General features: G+C 35.9%; 1 protein-coding gene across 15 annotated transcripts in view; it reads right to left on the minus strand.

Annotated features, from left to right (window-relative positions):
* The window catches only part of LOC127854180 (transcription factor RFX3-like), a 69,567-nt gene that overhangs the window by 24,077 nt on the left and 18,477 nt on the right, over positions 1–27,013 (minus strand). For 3 of the 15 annotated variants that reach the window (XM_052389183.1, XM_052389179.1, XM_052389178.1), the window contains 6 exons: positions 25,009–25,147; positions 21,948–21,968; positions 21,098–21,188; positions 20,438–20,569; positions 9,260–9,286; positions 1,384–1,467 (listed from right to left, as the gene is read on the minus strand). In XM_052389183.1, the coding sequence (XP_052245143.1) occupies positions 1,384–1,467; positions 9,260–9,286; positions 20,438–20,569; positions 21,098–21,188; positions 21,948–21,968; positions 25,009–25,147 (494 nt within the window). The remainder of the gene's footprint in view (positions 1–1,383; positions 1,468–9,259; positions 9,287–20,437; positions 20,570–21,097; positions 21,189–21,947; positions 21,969–25,008; positions 25,148–27,013) is intronic. The other 12 variants (XM_052389189.1, XM_052389190.1, XM_052389184.1 and 9 more) reach the window with 11 other exon arrangements.

Genomic DNA, 27,013 nt, shown 5'->3' on the forward strand with positions numbered 1-27,013 from the left:
CTTATAGTACATGACTTAAGTAACTACATGATATATTGATACATTTACTATTAAAAATATTTAACTTGCACATACATGTACCATATTTTCACTTGACCTTAACTTTTGGGAATTATACAATTTAAAACTAACAAGCAAATTTGTTGAATTGATATCCCCCGCCAAATGCTTCTGGACACAAAAGTGTAATATTTGACACTCGACTAAAAAAGCATTTTTTTAAGATACAAAGGGCCATAACTCCGTTATTAACAGATGGTATTCAATGCTATTTGGCGTGCATCATCCTCTTATCCATATTATATACTCATACCAAGTTTCAATGAAATTCGTCAAAGCACTTCCAAGATATGGATCCGGACGGACGGAAAGACGGACGGACGGACAACTCCAAAACAATATCCCTCCGCCTTTGGCGGCGGATAATAACCTACCAGAGTAACAATAATTTATTATGGAAATGTGCTTTATCAGCCTAATGTGTAACCGCCAATCCTTATTATATTACTGTAAGTAGCTTTATGATAGATTTACAAGTCAATTGTTAGTTATTAATGTAAACAATTTTGTGGACTTATGCAGAAGTTTTCGTTTATGTTGGTACACGTATAAAAGTGCAATACCATTTTAACTCAAAGAAGTCAACAACCTTATTCTGAATTCACAAACAATACTCATGCAAACAAATGTTATTTGATATCATTTTCACAATACCAGCAACCAACAACATTGTGAAATGATGGCAATGCAATGCTGAAATAAAACATCTTGAAGGAGTGCTGGTCACATTGCAAACTTGCAAGGTGACCCCTAACTACAACTTGGAAACAAGACCTGTACATTCCAATCCCTCAGCATGCAACTACTGTACAAGCAAGCTGTACATATGTACATCTGAACTCCCGCTTCCAACGAGCAGTCATGCAGTCTATGAGCTGACAACATATATATATATACAACTCCTTGCCAGTTCATCCACAAGTGCTGGATTTCAGAACAAACATTAATTCAACAAATGCATTTTATGTACATGTAGTAACAGAAATGAATACTGTTAGACTAATGAATGAAAAGAATCATGTTGAATTTTTTCCTCCGAAAAAAAGGGATTTTTTACTAAAATTGAGAATCTATAAAAACTGGAAGAGCTCAGAACAAAAATATAATAAGTATCTAAAATACTTTAAATTGCTTTGCAAGGATAAATCAAATTAATAGAAATATGAAGAAGCAGAAAAAAAGAAGGTAATTTCAATCTTGCCGAGCAAAAACATACTTCTAAATGCATAAAAAATGCAGCCTACAGTTCTGAAAGAAAGCTCATGCGGACAAACTCAAGGAGGTGTGTGGGGGTTAATGCGGATACACGATTCCAAGATTTACCCCGCTCTTCAGTGACGGGACGTCTAGGTTTACAGAGCTACCTTTCCCTTCCAGACTACTGGCATAGCGGGCCAGTGCCGACTGCTGGAACACACAATACAAGAGAATATGCACAATCTTCATCAATGAATCCAATTTGTACAAAGTCACAATGTGGTCGAATTAAACTCTTCCTATCCAGCCTGGCTTTCTCTGCCATTTGTTTAATTAACCAAAATTGAAGTAACAGCAAATTTGTCAAAAGAGAGGAGTGCTTTGTTAATCTTTGTTTTTCTTAAAAAGGCAATAAACGGAACTGACCACACAGAGTTATTTTATGTTCACAAGAAATATATTTGGAAAGATTCATTCACAATAGTCATGTTATGATTACCAGTATTGGTCTTATTTATCAGTTTGTTAAAATCGCTGCAACAGAATCATCTTATTCGTTGTTGACCAAGAGCGAATTTTCTTATGTTTACAAATAAGAATTCATACCAAAATCTTAACTTACATGTCCTTAAACCACAACCAACATCATATCCTCAGACAGTTGACCAACCATAAAATCTAAGAATAACCTGTGATTGTTAAAACATCCAAACAAAACTTACGAAAAACAAAACAGGATGCAAGAAATAATAACTTATCAAACTAAAAATACACTTCGATACACACAATTCACAACCATGCAATTCACCACTCAATGCCGTTAGCTCAGATCTGAAGGTTGCAGTGTAGCTCTGTAAACTGCGACTTAAACTGGTTTGCTGATGCTCAGACTAACAAGTAATCAAATGATGAACAAGAAATGAAATAAGCTACATGTCATTAATGACTGGCAAATGGTATAAAAGGTATAAGTATAATATGTAAAGGTCTGCTGAAACAGTCATGCAAGATATATGTGCAATTAAATCAACCCTATTGAATCATTAATAGTATGATCACAGTGCCTATACCACATGACTTTTTTGGATATGTGTTGGGAGAACAAAGCGCGACCCAGTTAACATTTTTTAAGGATCTCTTTAAATAGTTCACAACAAATAAGTATTCTGTCAGTAAAGTGCAACCGCGCGTTTGAACGGTTAGACTAATGTCGGATCAGTATGGGGACTTCATATTACAAACGTGCGGTGCACTTTACTGAAAAAATACTTATTTGCTTAAAAAGATCATGTTACCTATAGACTCTCACGAATGAGCAAATATTATTTATCCCATTAAAAAAGGTGAAATATTTAAAAAGACATCATTAAAATGTTAACTGGGTCGCGCTTTATTCTCCCAGCACAGATCTTAAAAAGTCAAATGGTATAGGCACCGTGATCATATTTATATGAAGCAGATCCAATTCATTATTTTACAACTATTGTTAAATTGTAATTTGATGCTGTTGAATAGATGCAGGAAAGCACATCTTTCACTCATTAACAAACGAGAGCGCCGATGGCGTTAAAAGCATAGGTGCAAGATACAGGGAAGAATGGCGTCACGTGGTATAATGTAGTTCGATATCGCCATCCGCAAATTTCTCAAATCAATAATTTCAAACAATTACCGACTCTTTAAATAGATAATCTTTCCATTTACATCAGTGTTTGAAACGCTTATGAAAAATAATTACCCAAGCCTTTCAAAATTTAAGCACGGACAGATCTGTATCGAACTATTCTTTTCACAAATGAAAATAGACCCTACCCTATTCGTCTGCGTCAAGAATTTGTCGTAAAACTTGTGGTAAGCGTTAGATGCAGACGTGCACAACAGATTGAGTTCTGAATACAGATTTCTGAATGCAGATTTTTATAGAAACTCCTCACAGCAGTTACTTCCCTTGCTTCGCCCGGTCAGTAACTTCTAGTATAAGGGAGGCCACTGCGTAGGAGATTGAGGTTGCAGATAGAATGGTTTTACGAACGAAATTTGTTTTAGGTTATAAGAAGATTTTTTGACATAAAACGGTCTTAGAAAAAATCACTAAAAACGGTGTCAGCAATATTCTTGGAAGAAAACGTTAGAAAAATGTTTAAAAAAAAAACAACTGTAAGAATGACCATATACTAAATTAAATAGATATTTCGTCTGATTTTTGATCAGGTAAGGCTTCATAAAGGGCAACCGATCGATGTGGATTTTCGAAATGTGGTATATACCATAAGCATAGGTGCGTAAACGCACCTATGCTAAAAAGCATACCGGTACTAAGATTATGATGCCTTCATTGTTTGATAAACATGTAGGATCAAAATCTATTGAAGGTACTCTGCAATAATGCAAGTTTTGGGATTGCAGTTTAAAATAATGAAAATATTTCTAAAACTTAAAAAACAAAACATAGAATACATAGACATGGCATGCAAACAAGACTACATAAAGTGCAGCATTTCATGAACTTTCTATGAACTCAGGAGTTTCCATGATCTCTACTCCTCAAACTTTCAATCACAATACACACATTAGAAACCAATAAATGTTATTAACATTAACACACAGAACTATTACTACCACCAAATGAGTAACAAAAACGTGCAAATGTGATTATGTTAGATAAATAAATGTTTCATTTTATTAATGAACAATGGATACCTTGTCTTCATAACATACCAAAACTGGGAAACAATAGTATTGCACCAGCTTTAAGGACCGGTATCAGTGTGGTTTTTTTTAGTTCGAATTCACAAAAAAATAACAGTTTTTTTAGATCTCAACATTTTATTCATGTTCCGTACAGCTATATTAGTTGAACCTTAGTAAATATAATAAAGAAACCACTTTCCGGGTATATTCTCAATTTTAAAGCATTTTGTTAGCAAAACAACAACAGTAATTTCCAAATTTTAACCACAAAGTTACTCCCCAATTATTCCAAAAACGATCCAGCCACATTCCCAAAATGGTGAAAAATAAACACTAGATATATTAAATAAAACTATTATGACAAGCAAACCCATTAAGATATCAATATACATTATGTCAAGAACAAGAGATGTGTTTGTCAGAAACACAATGCCCTCTACTGCGCCACTTTGATACTTGTATTTTTTTACCTTTGACCTTGAAGGATGACCTTAACTTTGACCTTTCACCACTCAAAATGTGCAGCTCCATGAGATACACATGCATGCCAAATATCAAATTGCTATGTGAAGGGACATAGAAGTTATGAGCATTTTTCGAAACCTAAACGTGAAGCCTAAACGCCAAGTGTGATGGAAAGACGGACGGTCCGATCATTATATTACCTCCTTCGGGGGTATAGAAAGTGTTCAACAACAATATGATGTTTAATCAGGGGTCATTCTAGAGGACAATGTATGGCTTGACTCTAAACATTATCAAACTTTCCTCCAAATTCATGATGATTATTGACATGAACAATGCACAAAAATGTGTGAAATAAGCAAGGAAAAGTGTTAACCAGTAAGAAGGCAAGCTAAATTCTTTGACTTTATATTCAATTGTGTGTTTTAATTAACAGGTTATAGTTTAAAATTCACCTTCTCTGAAACTGAGATTTTACATGTACCTGTCCCGAACATGCATGTTATGGATTTTTAATTGTTGTGCATTCAAATGATGATTTACAGGCTGCCATTAACGGACAGTTGTAATTAAATTTCTCCCCAAATTCTATCAAACTTCTCAATAAATTCTGATACTGGAGAAGTGATGTCTCCCAAAAATGTTGGGCTAGGATGACCTTCCTTATTTTAACTGAGCCTTTACCAGAGCTCTAGATAAGGTTTTGTGAAATTCTTAACGTTACTACCAGATTTTCAAAAAGAATTCTTAACTCTGAAATTGTATTCTTAACGTTACTACTTAGTTTTGGAAAATAATTCTTAACTTTTCTAAATGACCTAAAAATAAATAATAATGGTTATTTTCATGCAAAAAATCAAAATAAACATACTAACAACTTTATTTATACGAGTTCAACAGTGTCTATTCAGTATTATACAATTTTTTTTTCAAATACCTTCATATTCCCAAACTGTGCTTAGATTGCATGCCTTCGATGAATTTTTACATATTTCTTAATGGTACGACAAGATTTTAAAATAAATATTTAACGGACTTGAAAATAATTTGTACTTACGAAAATACGACCCTTATCTGGAGCTCTGCCTTTACCTTTACAATCTTTCTGTGATCACATTATTTATTTGCTTTCAAAAGTACCCATTTCCAAAGAGATTATTTCATTATAACTGATTTCAGAATTGGAAATGATTGCTGAAATAAAGACCAGTCTTCAAATGCTTTTGACATTGAGTGGTATCAGAAAATACATTCATGAAGCTACAAGAGTCACAAGTCATAAGTAAACACGTACTTATTTATTTTCATGGCAGAGAACAGCTGTGCACACATTCGACACCTTGTACAATTGACATGTGAATTTAAGGACCTTCATGTTTTCAATGAAAACACATTGGTAGCAAACCACTTACAGAACTACATGGTGAAAGTCCTTATTGATAATTAATGGAGAATATCTTGAAAGAAAACATGACAATACAATAACTAGCCATTTCATATGTTCACACCATTACAAAAGCTTATCCCATACTGAACACAGAAAAGACTAAATAAATACAGGGTTTCTTTTTGGCCCGATTGTATAGCCTTATAGCCAAAATTCGGCTATGTTCCCAATCCCAAAAAGTATACTTTTTCCCAAAATGTGGCAAAAAATTCCTAATTTCCAAAAAAAACACAAAAAAACAACAAGAGGGCCCAAAGTCGCTCATCTGAGATAACAAGATATTATTGGGACAAATCTTCTGACCAAGTTTCACGAAGATCCGAAAATAAATGTGGTCTCTAGAGTGTAAACAAAGTTTTACTTTAGCCATATAAGGAAAAATGCCCGGCCCCCTGGCAGCCATGTTTTTCAACCAACCGGCATCATTTTTGAACTCGTCCAAGATATTATCAGGATGAATCTTCTGATCAAGTTTCATGAAGATTGGACACTAAATGTGGCCTTTAGAGTGTTAACAAGGTTTTACTATAGCCATATATAGCCATATAAGGAACAAGGGACAAAATTGTCACAAAACCAGGTTTTCATTGTGAAAAAAAAATCTGATAAAGGGAGAAAACTCAAACTGAACTTTTGAAATGACCAAAAAAAATTAACCCCCTTTGTAAGTTTTTTTTTTTTTTTAATCTATTTTTAGTCGTGGCGACCTTGACATTGGAGATATTGACGTGATTCTTTCGTGGGACACACCGTCCCATGATGGTGAACAAATGTGCCAAATGATTTTAAAATCTCACAATGAATGACATAGTTATGGCCAGGACAAGCTCATTTATGGCTATTTTTGACCTTTGAACTCAAAGTGTGACCTTGACCTTGGAGATATCGACGTAATTATTTCGCGCGACACACCGTCCAATGATGGTGAACAAATGTGCCAAATGATTTTAAAATCTGACGATGAACGACATAGTTATGGCCCGGACAAGCTTGTTCCGCCCGCCCGCCAGCCAGCCAGCCAGCCCGCCCGCATTCGCCAATCTAATAACCAGTTTTTTCCTTCGGAAAACCTGGTTAAAAATATTGCATAATTAAATAATTTGTTGCCTTGAATTTGTTTTAAAAACAGTAAAATATGTTAAATTGATTATTTAAGACTTTCCTTATTTTCCCCAAAATTTGGCGATTCGTGCGATTTTTTTCCCTTAAAAAAGGCCAGGCCCTTTCCCCAAAATCAGAAAAAAACCTGCACTTATCACACAATCATGTTCATAAGATTTTGTAAAATTTTAATAATATGTATCAAAATAGTCGTTTTTTGCCAGTTAACGGCTTCTTTGAAATATAAGAAACACTATTTACATGTGATTAATTTTCAAAATTGAGCCAGTTTTGCGATTTTTTTTTTTCCCCAAAATGTTTTTTTTCACGACTCAAAATTCCAAAAATTCCGGTGTGGCGTTTTCCCAACATGGAGCAGAAAAGGCCTGGAAATTAAAGTGCAAGGCTTTTTACTAAGTTGTTGAAAAAGGCAAAGGTTTACTTTTTATTATAAATCGCTTCAAAATTACCTAATAACCATAACTTAAGTTTGTCATTTATATGATTAAGATCAATACCAGCTGCAGAGAAATAAAATTTGTTTTGTTTTGGTGGTCTGTTAACCCTTTTCCACTCAGAAGCAAAATAAAAATGGCTATGTGCAAACAGCATAAAACCAGTACAGCCTGTGAGTAACTCCCAATCTGTTCAGGTTTTATGCTGTTTGCTACTCATAGTATCTTATGGTTGAAAATGAAGCCTTTCAAATTTGATTATATTAAGAAAGGACTTAAATTTAATTTGATTTTCTAAAGGACTTCAAATGCGTCAAAGTGCATTTCTGAGTGGTAAAGGGTTGAAGTTGAATCCGTAAAATGGTCAAACTGAAACCATTCAGAGTAGAGGTGATATCATGTTTTGCAATATGACTGATCCTGTAAAATAAACACGAAGAATGGAATAAAGCCTGAACACTGCTACTTTGTTTACAGATTAACCCCTTATTGCAGTACATATAATGACTGCAGTGGTTAAGTTAATTGCAAAATATCTTTATTTCTTTTCTGCTATACAAAAAATTAGCCTGACTATGAAATGTTTAAAGCTCATCGCTGAATTGACTATGAAGACAAAAAGGTTATTTTTGCAGACTACATAACAAGTTCTGATTTAAGTTTAACAATGCAAAAAAATGCTTAGTGTCATAAACAGATAAAACAACATACATGCGTGATAGAATCAAAGTCTTTGGTATGGGAGACTCATGATGGTTCTCAGTAGGGTTCAGTTTTGCAAATGTAAACTATTAAACATGCAAAATGCAAGACCCAAATTCTGCCTGCTCATGATTTGAGCATGCAAATTCATTATATGGCTTAATTTTATAACTCTTTAACCTCATATGCAACGTAAGCGTAGCACAAAATCTACAAAATCACAATGTACAATATACTCCACTATTCTAAGGAACATATAACATGCAGATTTTCCCATATCCAATACAATGAACATACACAACTTCAACAGTATAAACAGGTCAGTATTCTGCATGACATTGGGGGATTATTATGTGATGTGATAAATATGTATGATTTGTATGTTTACAGCATTCATTCAATATTGACATGACGGGAGCAGGTTAATTTACTCAGTTTAACCCAGTTATGCCTAGTGGACTCTCCCATCCTTCTAAATTGGATCAATTTATTACCATATTAGGGATGTCTACTATATTTATTTATATATTTAGAATATTTTTTACAGAAATTTCAATAAATTAAACCATTTATGCCTAGCGTCTAGAAAAAAGGCTTTGGCAAACAGCGTGGCCCCAGATGAGACGCTGCATCATGCATCGTCTCATCTGGGTCTACGCTGTTTGCCAAAGACTTTTTTCTAGACCCTAGGCATAAATGGTTTAATTACTTGAAAATAAATATCTTTACAAATTGGCTCTATAAAAAAGTTTAAAACATTCTTGTTTTTGTTAGTTGATTTTTATCTGAACAAGATAGATTATAAATCCCCTATATAAACAATATTTCCATAATATGTTGTTAACCCTTTGCATGCTGGGAAATTTGTCATCTGCTAAAATGTTGTCTGTTGAATTTCTAAAATTAGCATTTTCTTCGATTTTATTCAAAGAATACAATCAGAATAGCAAACAGTTTAGATCCAGATGTTCTGTGGCGTCTCATCTGGATCCAAACTGTTTGCAAAGGCCTTTAAAATTCGGTTCCAGCACTGAAAGAGTTAAATACATTATGTGTGCTAACTAGGCCATCAGCCGTCATGTCAATTGAAATGCAGTGTGTGTCAATACCAAGAATGACAATTTAGATTTAGGATACTTACTTCTTGACTTCTGTTGTATAACTCATCCTACAAAGATACAACCTAGTATTTGACACCAATCGCAAAGAAAATACTGACACTTAAACAATTCCGTTGTTACTTAATCTACATTTATGACAAGGTATCCATTGTTGATATTGAGATTTAAGGTCAAAGTTCATCAGTAACAAAGTATTGTGCACCATAAAAGGGTCTTTTAAACTGCTGCAAAATGCGATGCCAATATCTGATTATTCATCAAATTTATAATTGTACAAATTACAAGATTTTTCTTTTTTCTTCAACAGCACAAGTGTTTAAAATGGATTAACTTTAATTTTTGAAGTTCCTTTGTCTTACTCAACATCAAATTGTATGTTATTAAGATATACGAGAATATACTTCAATAACACTTGTTAGCTATATTTTGTATGACTACAGTACATACAAAATATCAATAACAACACAGCAGACAGAACATATTTTACATTTCACTAAACAATTCCATTTGTGCTTCCAAGAATTTTATAGATCAAAAGGAAAAAAAAATCAAACGCTTTGATGCCAAGATAAAATTGCAGCAGTTTAAAGGGCAATTAATGAAATAACAAGTGCCACTGCTTCTAAGTCCTAGATGACATTACTGTTCTATTGACAAGACAGCGCAACGTCAGGGAGATTATTAAATATCAGCATCTAATGATTTAATCAATATAATCTTTTGATAAACATGTTTAAAACGCTTCTATATTCTACCTACAAGAACGAAGCTATTACTATGACAGTGTATGGCAGGCATGACAAGGTGACTATTAGATAGATATATGTTGCAAGTGTTATATAGGCCAAAAGTACAGTTGGGTTGGGTGCCTGAGTAGTGTTTTATCAGATGGCACTGGTTACAAACCACACTGAGGTCACACACACACACAAATGTTGAAGACAGAAAATTCAAACCTCCCTCTACCATACACTTCAATGCAACAGATTTATCAACTCCAAACTGATGAAATTTTTAAACACCATACTAATAGTATTAAAACAAGAGCACCGCATAACGGGTGCCACGCTCGGCTGCGAAAGCTTGTCAGAATTTTTTTCTTTTTTTACAGGTCACAGTGACCTTGACCTTTGACCTAGTGACCCAAAACAATTTTTTTATAAATAAAATTCATTTTAATTATTAAATACTAACCTGCTATCTCATGCTTCTCCTTTCAAAGGGGAATTAATTCATCCGGAATTTAACTGGGAATCCGCCACCTCAATACCGTAATACAGGCCAGGTTAAACATAGTGCAATGCAACCTAGGCAAAAATAGGTAACCAACCCTCAATATTCTTTCAATAAATATACATAAATATTAATTGAATAGCGGGGTGAGAGGCGGGACTTACCGATAGCAGGTAAGTATTTAATAATTAAAATAAATTTTATTTTTAAAAATTTGTTTTAATGTCATAAATACTGACCTGCTATCTCATGCTGAATTTGCAGCTGCGGTGGGAAGGTTCGTATATATTTTCCCATCACAGTAGAACCCATAAACAGGCTTATCAGCGAATGATAGCAAAACCCTAAACAAGGGTTATCAAGTAATCTTAGTTAAAACGTTATTAATTATGACTTCTCGGACAAAGTAATATGTCTATGTCATAAAGAAGACACTACCGTTAGTGAAACCACAACAAGCCCAAACATATACAAATTGTATTGTTGGCACTTCAGAAAACAAAGATAAAAAGGTGGTCGGATTCCGCCAGAAAACAGCTTAGAGCAGGTCAAAAAGTGGCGAGTGATTAATATATGCCCACAAAACAGACAGAGCTCTTAATTCATACGGTTAGATCCTAAAAAGGAATGAATCCTTAGAGATAAGAGTAACTTTCTTTAGTCGAGGTCTAACCCCGAGAAATAGAAGCCGCAGACACATCTCCCCCCCCCCTTTATAGGGAAATGGAGAGTGTCTTTTGAGAACCTCGAATGGACTAACACTGCTGAGATAGAACTTCAAAGCTCCGATTGGCCATATAAGTTTATCCTCATCTTCATGACTACCAGTTTAAGAAAAACTTGGAAACTTGAAGATTTTTTAAAAGCCGTATAGAGGACTTCATATTAAGCAAGGAATCCTGGCTGACACATCAAAGTGAAGACATAGATCCAACTGGAATTGGTAGTATTCAACAGAAAAAGCATGAATTTCACTTCTCCGTATGGTAAAAGCCATAATAAGAAGGAAAACCGTCTTAAAATTATATTGGAACTGTTAATAAGCCTGATGAAAAAGGTTCATAGGGAGCTCATTAATGATTAAAGGCTCTATAAAGATGAAGATCCGTAATTATTTACCGATTTTTTAATATTTTTTTCATATTTTATTTATAAAGGTTATCAAAAAACAATATATATATATATGCTATTGGACATTACAATAAAAAATAAGCAAAACAACTTGTTTTGAGCTCAAAATAAAGTGTCCTCCAAGTCAATTGTGTTTACAAACAATCAGTTTATTTACATCGCTGTTTACTCGGAAAAGAGAAAGTGAAAGTGACTCAGGTCACCAAAAATATTACGATGATTTTTAACGTTTTCTTGTCACCCACAAAGTAGGTCTCTTCTAAATGATTAAAACGTTTGTAGTGATCTAATAAGTTACTTTCTGCTGGTTAAAAGTTGTTTAAAATAGAATTAAAATTGAATTCTCTTTGGGTTATTTTTAGCATATGTCACCGCTCTGAGGCTTCACATCCCGTTAGTTGCAAAAATGTAAACATTTCTTCCAATTATGAAACGGGTTTATCTTCCATTATTCTTGACAACGTTGTACCTAAGCTGTTTTATTAGCAGTTTATATGCAAGAGTAACTGAAATCCGGTAAAAATCAGACCAGTTGTTATGCATAATACACTGTAACTCCAATATAGCGCGGTCAGTGGGGTCCAAGCCGCGAAACAGCGTTATAACGGATCCGCGTTATAGGTTTTGAGCTCATTTACTGCAGGGCGCTTTAAAAAAAACAGGTATAGAATAGCCTGTAATATAGGTTATGTATATTGCCATGCTGTGTTGACGCAAATACATGCATATAAACCGAATCGAATCGATAACGGTATACATACCGCTTTTCTAATGTGCACATTTATCATAAATCCAATAAAATTGCAACATCACTTAAAAAATAATAATCTTGAACATTAATGACGATATATGTTTAAGAAATTCGTAAACACAACCTTGCGCATATATGCCATTTTTAGAAGTGTTAAGAGTACAGTGCATTATGGGGCAGAGCTTTCATTGGACGAGCGACTTTAAATTTAGATTGAATGCAATACGACTCATGTACAAAAAATTGTTTTATTGCGTCATACACATGCAAAAAACGTGTTTCCCGGGGACTTTCTGATACCGCGCGAAAATGAAAGTGAAACTCTGTTAACAATTGCCGGTACACTGCGTTCGCATGTAAATAAATCGTCTGCATTATTTATTTTCTTATACACGAACTGAAAGATTAAATGACATAATACTAGAATGATAATGAAATGACAGAAAAAGTTGTTTTATACAGTAGGCAGTATATTTCACAGCCGCTCATTTAATATACAGTCCAACCCCTACTTCCGGTCACCCCTCATCGCCGGTCACCCTGTGTAGGCGGCCGGTCTGTGCCGCGACCGTCGATAAACACTATATAATGAACCCCTCTTAAGCGGTAACCCCGTTTCTCCGGCCAGCGGCCAGCAATTTTGCATCCCAAATGTTAAATTCCCCCCATATGAGTGGTCGCGCGCAAGTAAGTCAGTCATGTACATTGGAAAAATTACACAGACGCAACGGCGAAAAAATCGATACGTACTTCCAGTCTGCGGTTTAGGCTCTATAGTACTGAAGCGTGATGTGTGATAAACATTTTGACAGCCAGCTTGCAAATTGCAATTAATTAGCGGCGGATTATCGGGTTATCGGGTTAAAAGCAATATGCGACCGTTTGATCTTTTTGTTTCAGCACGTGCGAATATCACCTATTATTACTGGAAAGGAGATTCTTAATTTATTATTTGTAGCTCATACTATTTCAAGCACACATTTATGACAATTATCGGCTAATTAAAAGTTAAAAAGAACAACAAAACTTTTAACCGAAATCAACTGATCTACATGTTCTCTGTGCTACAAAGTTTTTATCCAAAAATCAATACACGCATGCTTTCGAACCATGGGTATGGCGTGACATTGTACATTGGTGCATAATTTTCGCGCGCTTTTGTCGGGACAAAGGAAATACACGATGCTAGAATTTGTAAACGTCTCGTTAACATTAAACAATCAGGAGTGTGTTTCGGATTACAAATTAGTATTCTCATTTGGGAATAAAACAAAACGTTTATATTTGTTTTATATTTACAATGATTTCAATATTAATTTTGATAAAACCCTTTACGCGGCGAAAAAATGTTTTTATAATATTATGCATGAAAAGCACGATTACCAGGAGGATTACAACCGGTTGCTATTATCAGTCTCTTAAGTAACTGGCCAAGATTTTATCGTGAAGGAGATCACTGTCAGGACCAATTCGTGCGGTAGGTATTCAAAGCCATAAAACTGCAATAAACCGATTAATTTATCGATTTATAGTGACACGGGAGTTATTCACGCATAACTGATTCACAACTTATCCCATCTTAAGTGCATTGGGACCATACAACGCGCATTGTGTAAACAATGAATCATGAGAATGATTCTTTTTCATTGACTTGATTCTGATGATGATGATATTCATGATGATTAGAAAGATGAATAGAATATTTTTTTGAATGAAAATGTTGTCTTATAGCTGATTTTAGAAAGGAAGAAATAAAAGTATTTTAAGTCTATACATTGTTTAGTACATGTACACATGTTTACCATTTTGTTTATACAAAAATTGAACAGTTGGCCATGCACTCATCAACTCCAGACTCCCTATGACCCAACCCCCTCTTAAGAGGCCACCCCGCTTAAGCAGCCAATTTGGCTGTTTCCCTTGACTGGCTGCTTAAGAGGGGTTGGACTGTAGTCAAACTGCAACCATATCAAAGTAAGAATGTTTCAATCGTTTTGAATTACTTGAATTGTATAACTATCCCGCTTGCACTTAACTTATGGAAATTATCGCACTGAACCGCTCTGATGAGGAATACATGTAATAAACACTGACACGCGAGTTTTTCACACCTTTATTGACATTACACAACAGATTAACACCAATTAGCTGTCGGTGTTGTTTAACCTCGAGGCGATTATAATCGGTTCAATGGACGGTTGAATAAAGCAATCAACATGACTGTGATTGCCGCCATCTTTGAATTGTCTGAAAATACCTGAAGTTGCATAATACGGATTTGAATCAGAAATCAAATGGAAGGTTGGAGAAAAAATGGGATCCAAGCACCCTCCGCGTTATATTGGATTTAGCGTTATAACGGAGCGCTTTATATTGGAGTTACAGTGTAATTGGATTTGTCACTTTTATAGAGCCTTTAAGCATCCCAATACATGTAACACAAGCCAAAACCTCTTAAGAAGGTAAAGGAACGAAAAACATAGTGTTGAGGTTCCATAGCTTGGATCAGTTCCAAAATAGGTAAGACAGCACAGAGTTGTGATGACTTACACAAAACAAGGTATACGAAAGCATAATCTCTATACTTTCATGAAGAAAAGAACAAATTTCTTATCATCAAGAAAAAGATGAGAAAAACCTCTATGTATCTAGCAGAGTGATTAAGGTAATAACTATGCTCTTGAATACCCAGTCAAAAAAGAATTTCCATAGAACCTTTATACAGTTCTGATGGAATTATCCTTGCACAAGTAACAAGGATTGAAACTCTAACAGAAAAACGTTCTTATGTAGAGATAACTTAATAATGGCCAAACAAGTAGAAGCACATGTTTGGATCAGTAAAAATATGTCTCTCTGAGATATGATATTTGACCTGTGAAGAAATTTCCTGAAAATAATTGTACAGGAGACTTAAAAGGTCGTAGAACCATAATCCCATGGTTCATTAAGTAGATTGCATTAAAGTATGGCAACAACTCGGTTATTCCAAAAACTCACCAAGAAGGCAAGATATTTCCAGTTTATGTCAAGTGGACGAATGTATAACAATCGCACACCCTGCTGGATCGATTTCTGTGAACTGCATTATTGACGTTGTTTAGCATACTGGTATATACTGCGATCTACGATCGCATAACGCTCATTACTAGCGTTAGATGATAAACAACGTTCCTCGATATACTATGCATCAATTTGTGTACGCCATTGCAAAATCACTGCCGCGCATGCGCAATTACATTTATTTAAACCCAACGCAAAAATAATTCGACAGATTGAACTGCAAGACAAAATGTCCAACAGGGCGTTGAGACGAACTGGTATGAGCAAGACGATAGAGAAAATTTGATGTTCTTGCAAAGAACGAATAAGTTCCTGATTTCCAGATACAAGGATTGATAATATGATCACCTCCGTGTCTGTAAGTAAACCACGACCGATCTATGTTAGTTGAAACCATCACAAAGGAATCGTGAAAATGTGTTGTAAATGAAAAACAGCTAAAAAGAATTTTCGCTTTTCAAGATGTAGATGTGCAGGTGATATTCATTAGGATACCACATAATTGAGAAAATCAAGATAAGTTGTTCTATGTGATCTTCCCTAACCTTCCCTGCTCACATCTGTATAAGATGTAAGGAAGGTTGTGGTAGAATAAACTATATTCTTGCCAAGATAATCTTCTTGTCTAGAAACCACTGAATAGTGGTAAATAATGACAAAAAGATGGAAATCTGTGTCATTGAATAATCCCGAGATTAATACAATTAACTTAAAAATAAAGCTGAAACGGACGTAAGAAAAGACGTCTCAGCAGAAAGACCGGTGACCGGACCAGTAAATACCGACCGGGGGCTGGAACCATTAGTCAAGGATGGGAGGGGAAAGAAATCACGGCAAGCCGAACTTTCCCACTCCCAACACACTTGAAAATTGGTAGAAAAGTAGGAAAGTGTTTAACACTAAAAAGTTTATGACCTATCTACAGTATATAGCTGCTTTCTTGAACCAATAAAAGGCGCCTTTAAAATCCTGGAGAATACAGGTTGTAAAATCATCGATTAGCGAAGTACGGAAATATGATTGACAGTGGTACCTCCGGAATCTGAGGTGTGATGGCAGAAAAAGGTGAAAACCCTAGGAGTAACCTTAAGGGGGTCCACCCTTGCCGGTAGAATGCTTGGAAGTCTTCAATTCTGACTTGATGAATCCATTTACGTCAAGACTTCTAACCGGGACGAATTCCGAAAGGAATACGACCAGTTATAGGAAGACGGCCTGTTATTGCCAGAAAAGTAATAGAAGAAGAACTTTAAGATGAGGCCCCTCCAGATCCTAGCATCTAAGATCTGAGTTCAATAGCTCCCAAGCCATCTACAAGACTGTATCCGCCATGCGGTCAATCTGATAGGCAATCCTATGTATCAGAACTCTTGTTGATTCCAGTAGCTTGAAAATATGCACTGTCGTTGGAGCAATAGAGAACTTGACACGAAATGTCGTCTTGCTAATCCTGCTAGCGTCAATTATGTGCCACAACTGTTCCGTGACATTGACTCAAAGTCTGTAGCCGACAGGTAAGGCGGTTAAAAGAATTTATCCTTTGGGTCTCGAACATAAATAGAGGTCAATTAGCAATGCTAGACTCCGAGCCCGCTTCAGCCGATCTATCTGTAAGATAAGTAGTCTGCATGTAGCTGGTTGAGATAGAAGTAGAAATAACAGATATAGGTATTTCATAATCTTGTAGTATTAGTAGTTCATAACCAGCACCAGAATGGATAGCTGGTCAGGAAAATCCACCATAGACCAAGTCAGCGGAGATGATTTGGTAACCAACGGTCGCCAGGAGAACATCAGTATTGAAAAACACAAAATGTCATGTAGATTGTTGTATCCATAAAATATAGTATTCAATACAATCATAGCCAGGGGTATACAACTAGGTTATGTAGACGATACCCGTGATACTATAAAATTGACCGATGAAAACACAGTGGAATACCGGTGATTGGTAACTGGTGACCGAACCGGACCGGTCAATGACCGGTAACTGTAGCCAGGTGAACGGACCAGTCATAATATTACCGGTGACGCTACCACTTAGACCTAAAAATGGTGGAATCCATAAGGTCTGATATCAATGTCAAGCACTGCTCGGAAAAGAAGATCGTGCCAAAAATCAGATCCGATGGCGATGAGACATTACTAAAGCAGATGACGAAGATTCATTCGATGACGAAGAATAGTCCGATGATGATAACTAATCCGCTGATGATGAACGACTACTTATTCTGACCGGTGACCAGTGATATGACCGCTGAATGGTGACCGATGTCCGGTGATCGGACCGAACCGGTATAATATAACTGCGTCCGAATGGCAATATCTGGTGCAGAAGAATGACCATCAACGAAGTCATCTGATATTATTAACCGGAAAACAACGGTAGATTATCAGTATTAATAGGCATAAAGTGTCCTTGTAGTCGTAGTGGAGAAATTAACACCTAATCCCGAAGCCTGACAGTTTAACGAACTAGTGTTTGCATACAAATACGGCTCGGTGACTGCAACATGTGTGGATGCCATAAGAAAAACCATCACACGTGGAATGGAGACATGATATTCCTAAAGGAATAAAATGGAGAACGTTGATATGACCAGTAGGTTCATCAACGCCTAAGTGAGAAGTGGCGACATCCCATATAACTGTGATGCCGAAATATTGTTCGGCTACGCTGGAAACATTTTCTCCTACAATATTGTTTCCGTATCAACGCCGAGAACTGCTCATAAAGGAGAGGTATGTTTGATAACTATCCTGTTGTGTTCAATGAAGTCCGATGATGTCTACGTGAAGGTTGACGATGTCCTCGTTTCCTGCTATGTCGAGATCTGGATCGGCTGCGCTGTCGAGATGTAGATCGGCTGCAATGAGACCGAGATCTTCTAGAATACCGTCTCCGTGAGTGACGACGTGATTGCTTACGAGAGCCGCGACGATGAGAACTGCTCGACGGTCCAAGAGCGTGTCCGATGTCTACTCCTTGATGAAGACGATGCATTGGACGACAAATAGGAGGAAGAAGAATAATCCGATGATGAAGACCGAGTTCTTCTTCTTGACTGGTAACTGATGTTATCAGTGGCAGGCCTAACTGATGACTGTTGACCGGTGACCAATGACCGGACCAGTCATATCATTACCGACCGGACAAGTGACCGGACTGGACCAATGATCAATGACCAGACCGTACCGGTGACATGATCAGACCGGAGACATGACTGGTGACTGGCCAGTCATATCATGACCGGACCGGTGATTAATGACCAGACCGGTGACATAACCGGACCGGTGACCAGACCGGACTGGTGACCGGCCGGTCATATCATTGGTCAAGGACATCGACCAATGCCATCGGGCAAAGACCGGCTGACGGGTGTCGCCATATGGTCTGATGTTGACCGACTGTCTAAGAGCATAGTAGGGTCGCCATCGTGCCTGATACCCGGTGACTGATGCTGCAACTTGTCATCCATGGTCTGCGAAGTCACCGGGTATTTATCCACTCTTGTTTCTGCGACCATCATGTAGTCGAATATATGAAAAACAAGAGCAAAGCATATTCAACCATAAACTTGTCACAGACCAGATTATAATACGGCACATAAAATCATTATTTGACCATAATGAACATTATAATAATACTGCCGTAGATCATAAATTAAACAAAAGTTTAATTCAAAACAGATGAAAAATAAAATGACGATCAATTAGATTGTCATACGGAACGTTAAAATCATTATTGCACACAATGGCAAATGATAAACAATCTGTCAGTAGAAGAACACGCTTTGAACGATCTAGTAACACATTAGAAGAACATGCTTTGCACGTTCTAGCAATGTATTAGAAGAGCACGTTTTGCACGTGGTCGTTCGCGCCTGAAAACACCCAGCATTGTAGAAATAAACCATTGTTCGATAAAAACAAGCATGGCTTACCTTTACAAATGAAACAAAATCCATTAAATCCACATAAATTAATCCGAAAGAGAAATAAAAAGATAAATAACACAATTTATCTGTTCAAAACCCAATCAACCAAGTGAAATAAATCGAAAAACAATTTTCAATTCAGAGCCGTAAAAGACACTTATACGCCTGGTCGATCCGGAAAGAATATTGAGGGTTGGTTACCGATTTTTGCCTAGGTTGCATTGCACTTTGTTTAACCTGGCCTGTATTACGGTATTGAGGTGGCGGATTCCCAGTTAAAATTCCGGATGAGTTAATTCCCCTTGGAAAGGAGAAGCATGAGATAGCATGTCAGTATTTATAACATTAAAATGGGTGTGGCGTGTAGAACTCATCAAGGTGCATCTACATATGAAGTTTCAAAGTTGTAGGTGGAAGCACTTTGATTTTAGAGCCAATGTAAAGGTTTTAGCACGACGTCGGCGGACGGCGAGCAGGCTATGACAATACCTCAGGTTTTCTCCGAAAACAGCCTCGTTCATAAGAGTAACGAAAGATGATTTTCTATAAATCTACACGAGCTAGATGTTGATCTCGAGGACAGCAACACAAGAGTGGCCACAAAGTCAATAGATCAATATTAATTTCTTACAGTACAAATACTGTCTTCAATATTAATGTATTCTTCATAATTACATTGCATTTAGTAAAGGTTATTAACTACTCATCAATAGAAGGATATTGTGTATATATTATTTTATTATTAAATTATGTAGTTACATTAAAAGTATGCACGAGCACTTTTGTTCCAGGGCAACTTCTATACCAGCCTTAAAATAATTTTTGGCAAAAATTAACCTTGTATTTTACCTATTTTCCACGAACTTCCAAACATTAATCAGTAAAAAATTGGAGGTTATTTATACCTTAAATTTTAACATAAAAATTGAAACAAAATGCCCATGGAATCAATTTGTGATAAGGCTTTTTGTCTTGATCTGGCAAAATTGTCAAGCTTTCCATCTCAGGGATACTTAAGAAGGGGAGAAAAAGCCCAGTTCTTAGATCCACTAGTAGTGCATATGCTTAGAGGTTGTCCTTACCGTGGCGGGTGATGCTCGTGTGGTGTGGGTGAAGGGTGCACCCTCCCCATCCATGGTGCCCCCCTGGATGAGGTATGTGTTGCCCTGCTGGGTCAGGATGTGGCCTTGCATCACTGTGCCCATGTTGGTCACCTGGGCAAGAACATGACAGCATTATTCAAGCCTTGTTCTGGGAAAACTAGGCTTAATTCATGTGCATTAAGTGTCGTTTCAGATTAGCCTGTGCTGTGACAGGCTCATCAGGAACAACACTTTCTGCCTCTAATGGATTTTCACTTAAAAGACTTCATTTAAACAATAAATTCTATTAAAGCAGAATGAGTTGCCCCTGATTCGTCGTTAACCTAGAATATGTATTAAGCCCGGTTTTCAAAAAATGTGGATAATTTCATTACAAACTCCACTCCTTAGTTAATGGAGATCGTCGAAATGATCATAAATTAGTGTAACACGTAATCACGGTAATGTATGCACATTGCAGAATTTTTCAGTATTTGTCTTTTTTTCCAGGAAACTTATTAGATTTTGTTTGCTAATAACCTGTGGATGAAATTGAACTTTTTGAATATATTGCTTGTTACTGCTTTGTAGTGCTTTGAATGCTCAACATGGCCATTTACATCCTCGTAGTAATTAATTATAGTAAATGATAGCACATACATGTAAGCCTACCTGACCAGAGCTTGTCTGATAATACGTATTATTGGAGGGGTTGTACACAGCAGTCTGCCCATAGTCACCAGTGTATTGTCTGCAAAACAAAGACACACATATAGAACATAATATTTACTTATTGAAATCAGTACATGTATTACAAAGCAGGGTTCTTTTGATTAAAATTTTGTTTTTCCAACACCTTGGTTTGAGTAAAAGTCTGAGGCATCTAGCATGTAAAACATAGTGGCTACACTGCCAGTTACACAGTTATAACGCAAAAACACTGTTTTTGTGATCTTAAGTTCTATTTGCCCAATAGTATTTAATGCTTGAAATAACTAAATACTTGAAAAAATTTCAATACACTTAAAACTTCCCTATTTAAAATAAAATAAACCAACCCAACAACACAATAAGCACACAAAGTGTGCGACAATCAAACTGAGACAAGATAAAGTAAGTTTTCCTTTTTATAACACAGCATGACAAATTAATATAAAATTTCTTAAATATATTAGTTTGCAAGAATTCATATAAGAATCATAAAAAAATGAAGAGAGTAAAACATCTTCTACCAATTCAGACTTGGAATATGTTTTAAAAATGCATGACAACTTTTAAATAAATAGCTTATCGGGCCTATAATATTAATCAATTATGATCAATTGAAACTTTCCCATTTCAATTCTATTTTAAATGGAAAAAAAAATTGCTGGACAATATTTTCAAAATGAAATACAAGATCAATTACAGCAGAAGGTATCTCTTAAGTTTTGAAAAGCCAACACACAAATTGACATTCAAGCCACTAAACAAAAACAACACGAGAATGACAACACGGTGTGCTCTTTACCCGTCATTATTCCAGCGAACCCTGCCAAACAAAAATAAATGCACAATTGAAGCAAGACCCATGCTTAATTAACCAAATGCAATCACAAAGGAAACAGAAACTAATGCAAAGATAAATAATTAACTTTTTTTTACATAAATTAACAAACTATCAACACAATAAGATCATGTTAACAAAGGAATACAGTATGAAATTAACAAAAGAAAAACAAATCGTATCCTAATAACTTAATAGTGTACAAAAGCAACCCATGTGGTGATATGCTGTCATTCACTTAAAAACAATTTTTTACAATGAAAGGGTAACAACATGAAAATATGAGAACATAATTTATTTGCTAGGATTTTCCAAATAATGTTACAGTTTTAGATCATATAATGGTGGCCTGATGACATACTTCACTTTTCCCGGAAATGCTTAGCCGATACAAAAATTCCCACAGAAGTAATGTGACCTTGCTGAGGCTCAAACGCACAAACCGTGACAATGCAGTGCACAACCAACTGACTTTTATAAGGCAAGTTGCAAACTGCCTAATTCATCACATACACATATATAAAGGTTTCATGAGGAATTAAAGTAAACGGTTGAAACCACCTAGGTTTGACTAAAAAGGAAAATCAGTACAATACTAATATGTTCTAAAATAATAATCATGTTAATTTTTATATTTAAAGGAGCATAACAAAAGCATATGTATTTAATAGATGAAAATTGTATATTCAAATATAACCTTGTAGCATAAGAAACAATATCATAAGGAACAAGGCTTGGACAGCATTGCAAGCAATAAAGGTACCGGTGAAAACTTTTGATAATTTTTATTGTTTAGTCTTTGAGTAAAAGTACCGCTATTATTTCTCTGATTCTCAATCCTGTTTTTAATTTTTTAAATCAATACTCACAAAGATCATACTGCAATCTGATACTCCAGTATGATCATTGTGTTTAGAAATGGAACGCATGACTTTTTTTGACCAGCAAACATTAGATAAGAGCCAGATTACTTCATTAACAGCACACCTGGGTATAGGTGTCTGTATTGATTTCAAGACACATCAACATAATTATATTTCTTCTCGTGCAAATAACACCGAAATTGAAAGGAATATTAGGATTTTCATGCTGTGAAACACAAACACAAATATCAAACAGAACACAAAGCAAATGACCTAGTTTAGTTTCCACAGACATTTATCAAAATGATTTATAAGTTCTATAGAGTTACATTTTATACACAATTAAAGATCAAACACCTAAAAGTCATATCCAGTTTAAAGCTGCTGTTTTATCTATTATTAAAATAAAATGAAGTTGATAAGACATCATGAAACTGTCAGATAACCTATAAAATTGTGAGCTGCAAAACTTCAGTACAAATCTAATACATGCAGGAGCACTACTGTTCAGTTTTAATCAATGTGCAAACTGTCTGTAAACAACTTGTTCTTTACAATAATGAAATATGCGTCATTGTTCAAGCCATCATATACCGTTGCACCAATTCAAAAAGCGCAAAATAGTTAAGAGCCTAATAAGCTTTCATGAAATGTGTAATACAATGTCTTCAGTTCCTACAATGTACCTCTGAAATGACACAAATTGTATTGGGCTTTTTTTTTAACATATTCTCGATACAGATGGTAGTCACATAATGAGCTTCATTATGCTGCTTTAATAATGCAAACTGTGGAAGTGGCTAAACTAGATCTTTTACACACACCACATAATTCAAACTGCACAGCTAACTGGCTAATAAATGCTACTTCTAGTCAATTATATATGGAAAATCACTACTTGTTTCTACAAACAGTCAATGTGACCATAGTTCCGAATAAAATGTTAAGGTACTTTTTAATTTGTCGTACAATGATACAATTTTCACACTTTAAACGTCAATTTTGCAAGGATATTCACAGCATTGGGACTTTTATTACTTTATAAATATTGAAATCAAACCATTTGTTGGGGCAAATTTTGAAAGAACAAGAGGGCCTGAAAGGCCCAAGGTATCCCCCGCAACATATGCTTTGTTTAATGATGGGTGCAAATTGGACGGATGAACATAATGATAGATGGACGGACGGAGGACAATAACACAAAACTAAGACAAAGGAAGGTTCTTAAGCCTTCACAATTTATTTAGGTGAATTAATAAGTCTTGCGTTTTTGGCACGGGAATATATTCATACCAAGTTTCAAAGAAATCCGCCAAAGCGCTTCCAAGATATGGCTCCGGACACAAAAATGCCTATAGTAAAAAGCATTTTTTCAAGATACAAAGGGCCATAAGTCTGTTTTTAACAGATGGTGTACAATGCCATTTGGCGTGCATCATCCTCTTATGCATATATATACTCATACCAAGTTTAAATGAAATCCGCCAAAGCACTTCCAAGATATGGCTCCGGACACTAAAAAGCATTTTTTCAAGATACAAAGGGCCATAAGTCTGTTTTTAACAGATGGTGTACAATGCCATTTGGCGTGCATCATTCTCTTATGCATATATACTCATACCAAGTTTCAATGAAATCCGCCAAAGAACTTCCAAGATATGGCTCCGGACACTAAAAAGCATTTTTTCAAGATACAAAGGGCCATAAGTCTGTTTTTAACAGATGGTGTAGAATGCCATTTGGCGTGCATCATCCTCTTATGCTTATATATACTCATACCAAGTTTAAATGAAATCCACCAAAGACCTTCCAAGATATGGCTCCGGACACAAAGTGCCGGCCGGACGGACAGCCGGACGGACGGACAGCCGGACGGACGGACAACGCTAAAACAATATCCCTCCGCCTCTGTCGGGGGATAAATACCCATCAAAAAAACAAACTATGGCAGACATTTTTGGTAATAAATGCCATACATTTTTCCACTCATCAATGATTCACAATTTCAAATTTAAGACAGGCAGTTAGCTCAGAAAAATGTGTAAACTGAGGAAAGGGGCAAGCCATGCTTAGGTAAGACGTTTGGACACGGCACGGCACCACAAAACAACCAACAGTGTGCAGTGGGCACCATCAGCACTTCTAGTCAAGTGAGTTCATACATTTGACCGTTTGTAGATGCGTAGATACTGGGGTCATTGCCTTCTACATACTGTACGTGGGCTGGGTAGAGCTGCCCTCCTTGGTTCAGGATATTCTCCTGGTTCTGACTCTGCTCAGCCAGCGCTTCAGCTACCGACGCTAAAATAATACACCATTACATTACATAAAGCCTCCTCCTGGGTAAACTGGGCTTAACTCATGTGTGTTAAGTGTCATCCCCAAAAAGCTTGTGCAGTCAGCACAGGCTAATCAAGGACAACTTTTTCCCACTAGATTGTTGTTTAGAAGAAACATCCTTTAAACGGAAAATTCAATAAAGTGTTGTCCCCGATTAGCGTGTGCAGACTTTACGCACATGCATCAAGCCCCGTTTTCTCAGAGCAGGGCTCATTTATTAAAGACATTGCCAGATTTTGTAGACAGTAGACATCCTTAACGTCTCTCCAAAATTCAACATTATTTTTATGGATTGTTGCTATACAGTACACTGCTTTTTGACTAATATAGTTGTTTATGATAGGTCAATACTGACCAGCCACAACCACTGCAAAACTTTTCTCGACAACAACCTTTATTAAGATAAAACTGTGATCAATATTACAGACAGATTGGGGAATCTTCTTGATTACAACATATTGAATTTTCAGCAAGTTTGTTTTACCTTTTGGTGGCGGGCCCATTAGATGGTGAATTTTACTGCACAAGTGGTATTTTCAACGAAATGTTTCTCTCAAACAATAAAATGCTTTGCTACAAATGCTATATTAGGTAATGCTGAAACACTGATTGAAAACAAATGTGGATTTTTTCTTTTGAAACACCTCTGTCAATATTTTTCCAAATTTAGTCTCTTTTTCGTCAAATAAAGCTTTAATCAACAAGGGAACATCAAGATTGTAACACTAACAGGTTGAACTAGAGCTTTGTCACAGACATGACGTACACCCCCACATGCCGCATTGACACAGACTATTTTGCATGCTGTCTTCATAAAACAAGAGAATCTAAAATTATTATGCCATTATTATTTATGGCCGTTTTGACCTTTGAAATCTTGAATTCTTTTGCATGACACGCCGTCCAATGACTGTGGACAAAATAAATGTACAGAATCATTTTAAAATCTCACAATAAATGACATAGTTATGGCCCAGACAAGCTCATTTATGATCATTTTTCACTTTTGAACTCCAGGTGTGACCTTGACCTTGAAGATATCGACATAATTCTTTCACATGACACATTGTCCAATGATTGTGAACAAATGTACCACTTAATTTTAAAATCTTACAATGAATGACATAGTTATAATGGCCCTGAAAAGATCATTTACGGCCATTTTTTACCTTTGAACTCACAGTTCACAATTAATGACATAGTTATGGCCCAGACAAGCTCATTTATGGCCATTTTTGACCTTTGAACTTAAAGCGTGACCTTAACCTTGAATATATCAACGTAATTCTTTCACGCAACACACCATCTAATGATGGTGAACAAATGTGCCAAATGATTATAATATCTCACAATGAATGACATAGTTATTGCCCGGACAAGCTCATTAATGGCCATTTTTAATCTTTCAACTCAAAGTTAGATCTTGACCTTGGAGATTTCGACGTAATTCTTTCACGCAACACTCCGTCCAATGATGGTGAACAAATTTGCCAAATGATTTTAAAATCTCACAATAAATTATAAAGTTATGGCCTGGACAAGCATTTGACCTTTGAACGCCAAGTATGACCTTGACCTTGGAGGTATTGACATACTTTTTTCACATGACACACCATCCCATGATGGTGAACAAATGTTCCAAGTTATTTTAAAATCTAACGTTAAATGACATAGTTATGGTCCGGACAAACTTTCGGTTAAAAACACACTAAGTGACCCTGTGATCTAGTTTTTTACCCGGCATGACCCATATTCAAACTAGACCTATACATCATCTTGATACAACTTGTGACCAAGTTTGGTGAAGATCAGATGAAATTTCGGGAC

Source organism: Dreissena polymorpha, chromosome 12, assembly GCF_020536995.1.
Source record: "Dreissena polymorpha isolate Duluth1 chromosome 12, UMN_Dpol_1.0, whole genome shotgun sequence".
In the NCBI taxonomy this organism is placed as follows: Eukaryota; Metazoa; Mollusca; class Bivalvia; order Myida; family Dreissenidae; genus Dreissena; species Dreissena polymorpha.